The 7,064-nt window shown below is 35.9% G+C and overlaps 1 protein-coding gene across 1 annotated transcript in view; it reads left to right on the top strand.

The window, feature by feature from the left end:
* Nucleotides 1-3,976: 3,976 nt before the first annotated feature.
* LOC144441003 (uncharacterized) overlaps nt 3,977-7,064 on the top strand; it is a 17,621-nt gene continuing 14,533 nt past the window's right edge. Inside the window, exon 1 of the mRNA XM_078130510.1 lies at nt 3,977-4,228. Within this exon, the coding sequence (XP_077986636.1) occupies nt 3,992-4,228 (237 nt within the window). The 5' untranslated portion in view covers nt 3,977-3,991. The remainder of the gene's footprint in view (nt 4,229-7,064) is intronic.

Raw genomic sequence — 7,064 nt, 5'->3', positions numbered from 1 at the left:
GTCAACATATTAAACGCACAATCAAGATATGCAATAGTTGTACGATATTGTCGTATTGAAGTCGGTGAATTTACACTCAGAAGAAGTATTGGTGAATGGTGAATGCCAATGGCATTATTATATTTGGTGAACGTGAATTGAAATGCGGATATACTGATGAATGGTTAATTATGGCAATTAATGTTATCGTATGATAACAGCTAAGTTTTGTATACATGTAAACAGACAGGGTCGATATCGAACATCAACATGTACTTACATATAGGACATTTCTGTATTTGAAAATAAAAAGAAAAGAGGAAAGGATCTCCACAAGACACCAGAATTACGAATATCACAAACTGACGTAACCATTGCACGATGGCGTACAGCAAGTTCAATTAACCTACTGCTCTTGCCACCGTCTAGCAAATCTGAAAATGTCTAGTGAAAAGTACATAATTTAAGCTGATTCGACCGACACAAATTGGAGTTAATATTGGCCATGGTTATTTCATCGCATATATGATTTCAGTCAACACTGTGACAGTTCTACTTAACATGTGAATATATAAAAGTCTATAGCCCTACTGAATGTATCGGTCACAATAGTGATAAGTAAACCGACAAAAGTGTACACTTAGCACGTAACGGTGTCGATTCACTTCAATTGAATTGGAAACAGCTGGACTGGGCAGGATACCGCACTGTCGTCATCGGGCAACTTTTACCGATGAGGACTTTGATAATAAACGCAAATGCGCACTTCACAAACAATATTTGATCTAAGGTAAGCTGCCCCTTCTTATCTTTAGAATCAAGTAGATCTCAATGGAAACTCTAAATGTATGCTCTCCTGAAACCATTATCATACCATTTGTGATAATCAATATTCTAAGTTGATGATATGGTGTAAGACAAATCCTATTCATATAATGATTTCAAGGATAATTGTTTTCTTTTTTTATTACAGTGCACACATAAAAAATGTGAACGTCCACACCCAAACAAATTAAAAACCGACAGTATTTCATGTCCTTCGCGATTAGACAATACTCGATGTACCACCACCACCACCACCACCACCACCACCACCACCACCACCTAGTTAAAGTACTGAAAGCTATTGCTATCCGCCCACAACGATGTCATTGAGATAGATAGTGATTGACAGTGAAATTATGACAAGGTTGATAAATACCTAGAATTGCTTTCTCAGATGACCAAAAAAGGCAATTTAGAATCTATCTCTATAAATGTGCCCCTGATAGTCGATCATTTTTGCATGCTTGCTTGCGGTTGTCTCGATCACTCTCCATCTAACTAAGATTTTGTTGGAGATGCTAACATTTAGTTATGGCGAATTTCAAACATCGTGTAGAGTCCATGATTTAAAGTTTTAGATCGTGAGGTGTCTCCAACTTCTACTGTTGGGAATTGAACCCCATACTTTACAAAAATAAACTGTATTGAGGTATGTTTTAGAATCCGATATTTATTACATAAGAGAGGTATAGGATGTCCTACTTATACCATACCTCACTTTATGGCATCCGGAGTATAATTGCTGATGATTTAACTATGTTAAGTAAACCATTCATCTTGTTATCTGCTGACCTTAGAGTGTATACCCACTCACAGCAGGTGATGTTTTTATAGATGATGAGCATTGATGTCTACTGTGTGTCATTAATGTCAAGGGGGCTGGCAACGTGTTTATTTACCAAGTCTGACAAAAAATGTGACGAGACTTATCCTGAATTAGTTACCTACCATCAGTATAAACTGTTCCAAACTATATTCACTCCAATAACACATTATGAACGAGTAATTATACAACGAGGCGCAAATTTACTGTGATCGAAACTAAAACACTTTGCATTTATTACATTTTCAAAATAAATCAAATATATCATTTCCATGACAACGGACAACTCAATTTTGTTCTCAACAACGTAACAATCAAAAAGTAAATGAAACATTTTAGAAATATACGTAGTAGTTTTAACGTCTTAAACAAACATTTATCTTAATTACAAATTTCTACTTTTTCGAACACTTTTAATTACGCCAACAACCTCACACTGCCTCTACATCAAACAGTTTCACAATAAGTCGAACAAGCCGAGAATGTACTTCAGGGTGTTAGGTGAAGACCTTGTAAGGAAATAGTAAAACACTATTTAAACATCACTGCTGCTCACTCAATGTCTTTATACACTTAGCGTATGTTAGTTGGCAGTTTTTTGCACCTAGTGTTAAGGCCAAAAAAGTAATTGTTTGTGGTCGGTCTTGTGTGTGTGTGTGTGTGTGTGTGTGTGTGTGTGTGTGTGTGTGTGTGTGTGTGTGTGTGTGTGTGTGTTCAACCCATGCAGCCTGGAGATCCGTGCGCAAACACAAAAATAACCCTCCCTACTTCAGTGAAGACAACTGCGCGACAATCAAGAACAAGCAAATGACATTTGCCCCACACTTGCTCTAAAGTACTAAATAAAAAGAATAGTAACTGCCATAAATAGTAGACTGAGTAACAGGTTTGTTGAGAATTTAAAAAAAAATCACACGTTGCACCACTTTAGACAAACTGGCCTGACCAGAAACAATTCATTTTTTTTGGCGTTAAATGCTTGACGATTGCTAACATCAAGAAATACACTGAACGACTCATTGTGTTATGACTACAAGCCTACGTTGGTTGTCCATGGCAACATGGTATAAAGATTTCTAGTACCCTTAGGCGTAAAAAAAATGTGTGGTTCCGATTACAGTCAATTTTAAAATTGATGGGGTAGGTACATTTTTTTAATTTTGTTGTATATTTCTTTCTGTGTGAGTGTCTAGTTCAGGTTTTCATTGTTTTCCAAATGGTCTGTGTTGTTTATTTCTTCCTATCAGATGTACAGCCATTACAGATTGAAGGAATAGTTTTATATTGTCTTTTTAAGTTGATGTCAGTTTCTGTATCCACTATTTCTTGCGAGACGTCAAGATTTTTGCGATTTTATTATTATTGTTCTCGAATACGTAAAAAAATAGTTTAGGATCGGCGTGAAAAACTAGATGGGGTCGGGTAACCGGAACCAAGGAACTTTTTTTATTTGGCCTTAACTTATCTTGAGGAGACTTTACGAACCCTTGCAACCCCCCCCCCCCCCCCTCCACCCACCCACAAACCCACCCACCCACCCAACCACCCACCCATCACCACCACCACCACCACCACCACCACCACCACTACAGAAGTTAAAGTGAATAGTTCCTTATATATGTTTTGGTCCATCGGTATAGTAGATTGTATTAAGATTCATCAGGTGATAAATGAACGGAAACTATATTTACGTACAATTATTCTAAGACCAGTTTTAGTGTTGTAGATACATCATTTAATTAACCCCTCCATCAAAAATTAAAGTACGCACGGATATTTCTCCCCGACTGTTCTTGGAAACTTTCGGATTTACTCGAACAAAGTTTGGAAACTGAAAGATCACTATAAAGTTATCAAGCAGTGCATTATCTAAAAGAGTATATATTCACCCGCCTGCCTGAGGGCAGCCGTCAACTGATATGCTGTGAATTGGTAATAATGGAAACGACAGATATTAACAAGTACAGTCAAAAACCAGCCCTACTATTCACCGTGTTTCAGTTATGAAAATCAGCTTACGTTCTATACTACGATGCGCAGATGTCTGACAGTTGGATGCGCAAAGGATTGTCAATCAGCTATAACCATTCTTCCCCGATTAGTAATATTTGCGTCACCTGCACAGAATGACCCTTTTCAATTCATTGCGTAATACTTTGGGAAAACATATTTGTAAGCTAACAAAATAGTATGGGCTCTATGAATAATGCGTAGGGGTGTCGTCGTTATGGCAATGGAAGGAATTGAATGTACGTATACTCTAGAGTTGTGACCGCTAGATTCATAATGTTTAGGGAAGCAGGGGACTTTGAAAAGGAGCAGAGCAACAGAAGCAACCATTCGTGGTTGTTGAGCTCTGAAATAATGAAGTTGTCGCGAAAGTTCCGATTTGTGCTTACGTTTGGGATGCTGTTTTCTGGTGTTATGTACATCTTTAGTGAATTTAAAATAACAGGAAGCAATCAGTGGACACAAGAAAATCGGCAACTATACAACAAGATTTACCCCATTATTTCTGAAGATCAAATATTTTTTCCTGAACGCATGCTGCAATCCCAACCGGCTAGTGATACGGGTGATGACAGTCTCTACTCTTCGGAGGTAAGACAATCTTTTAAAAAAAAAATTGGAGGAGCGGCATACTGTGTTTGATTTGCAATTTGTATATTATTAAAATCATTATTACAGACAGTGAAAAAAATATTTTGTTTTTAAAAATCGTCATACTTTTTTTTAATATTCAGGTAAACTGGTATCAATCAAAAATCTATAATACCATGTAATGAAAAGAAGTTATCTGTACATCTCTCTATTTACTCAACACATAGACAAATTTTCGACCATATGTTAATTTATCAATAAATCAAATCGCCATTAATGTAAGAATATATTTATAGGTTAATTCTGTTACGCATTAAGTTTGTTACGAGTATTAACACCCCGATATGAATTTAGCGATGTATTTCACTGAAAACACTTTAAGTCAACACATATAATCCGCTGAACTTGAAGGTGGTTATGACGTTTTATAAATTAGAGAGTGGGCACAAATGTGAAAGTTTCGATCCCGCTCGTTCTTTTGTCTTATTTTGATTAATCTACATGGTAAAATGCTAGCTCGGCCCTTCTGATTCACATTTATGAAGCAGGCTTCTATATAGTATATTCGTGCCCAAGGACAGTTAGCAAGACAGGTTTTTAAAAGCTCTCGTATATTCATGCTATGCCATGCGTATTTTACGTCAACAATAGTTCCATGGTATGTGTATTATTATACGTTTTTCTCTCTCCATATTTTGACAGCAGTATACGTAATTTCCATGACACACTGTGCCAACTGACTGACTAGCTCGCTTGTTTGATTTCCCCCCATGTCAACATAATAAAGTTAGCATATGGTTCAGATTGGCGATTTATTTTAATAGTTACTTTCACATTAACCGGTATACGTTATTCAGCATGTTGTGGTGGGCTTTGTGTAGCGACTCAATGAGTAACTTTATGGTCTATGGTGGCCCCATTACCTTTCAATCTAGGTGGTTTTGGTGGGGTACGTAAGTACTAGCTAAATACATGCCTTTATGGTTTCCTTTATTACCACGTGACGGTAAGTCTTTCGTTTATGGACACGAAACGAGCGCGTCGTCATATATATATGAAAAAAAGTATTTTAAAAAACGAATGGCAAAATGAATGTATAGATCAGGTGTATGATCCTGCTCAATAAAAACGCGGATGTTGAAGAAAAACGTCCCATATTTATGGTTACTGATTCACATCGTTGTTAACGAGTGAAGTATTCTATATCAGCAAGTACTGACTAAACTAACACATTTACTTATTCCAAATGTCAGCGGAACACCTCCAGGGATTTATTTTAGTTTACGTGGTTGATTAATATGACTGAATTAAATATGTAAAAATACCACCTTTACGATCTACGATCATACACCAACTTTTAAGTGTTCCTTTTATGCATATCAGTTTTTATTTCATTTACAGCCTGATGCACAACACAGACTGGTTTCTCAATTATTTTTGAACAAACATTGCATTCACATAATCTAAGAATTCGTCTCGATTAGAAAAAACAAACACTTTATTGCAATATGACTTACTCGACTATAACTAAATGTACAACATTTTCAATGGGTATGGGTTGTATGTGTATTAAATATAGTATTGTTGAGGAATCATGCCGAATTAAAAGTTATTTATTTATTACAAAAACGATCAAACATTAATATTAATATTAACTATGCTCTGCCACTGCTGTATAGAGCACTGTCTTAGCAGATTGATTCTCACCGAGTTATATATATATATATATATATATATATATATATATATATATATATATATATATATATATATATATATATATATATATATATATATATATATATATGTGTATATATATATATATATATATATATATATATATATATATATATATATATATATATATATATCTGAAAATATTTGACATAAATGATAAAAATGTACTTTCATACAACTTTTTTTCCTGATCTTTGTCGCAGTTTGTTCGTTCTTCCCAATTTTCTGTGAATCAAATTACTCAACAGCAATTACACTATATATGTTTGGATTACACCAGTCTGGCTTGTTTGCATTAAAATTGACATAATGATTAAATACAGCTAAAATGATGTTGGTTTGATGTTTTACTGATGTAACCTGACATTGTTTATACGCACTCAGATAACTTCTAATGGAAAAGAAGCAATTGCATATGAGCTGTGCACAGTGGAGATGAGACCCAGAAGTAGTCAAGTTGATGTTGATTATCCCCAATTGTATATTAAATATACAATTGGGGCAATTTAAAGTAAAAGCCTATTTTACAGCAATGTGAAAAAATAGCAATACTTATCAGTGTTCAATGTGATTGGGCAAATGATGATGCTGCTGTATTTATTGTGTCTCTGTTATTGTTAGTCTAGATGTGAAATATGTCGATCTTTGTGTCAAAAACGTAATGCATGTCCCATGATTTAAACACCAAACCAACACCATTTTAGCTGTTACAGTATTATAATTGACGTCGTTGTGTCGGTGTCTCTACGTACACTAGTCTTGTACAAATCAATGAATAATCCATTACCTGAGGCACTAAAAACCACTGAGCGACTCGATTAATTCTACATGCACATCATCACTGGATTGAAATTACCTCACAGCTTAAGCTAAAAACTACAGTAACGTCTTTTACACACAGAAGCGTGAACATTGCATGCATACATCCACCCATACGTCCGTCCATCCATCCATCCATCCATCCATCCATCCATCCATCCACACACACACACACACACACACACGCACGCACGCACGCACGCACGCACGCACGCACGCACGCGCGCGCACGCACGCGCACACACACACACACACACACACACACACACACATACATACA

Source organism: Glandiceps talaboti, chromosome 1 (genome assembly GCF_964340395.1).
Source record: "Glandiceps talaboti chromosome 1, keGlaTala1.1, whole genome shotgun sequence".
In the NCBI taxonomy this organism is placed as follows: domain Eukaryota; kingdom Metazoa; phylum Hemichordata; class Enteropneusta; family Spengelidae; genus Glandiceps; species Glandiceps talaboti.
Note: the sequence above shows the minus strand (reverse complement) of the source record. Positions and strands in the feature narration are given on the sequence as shown.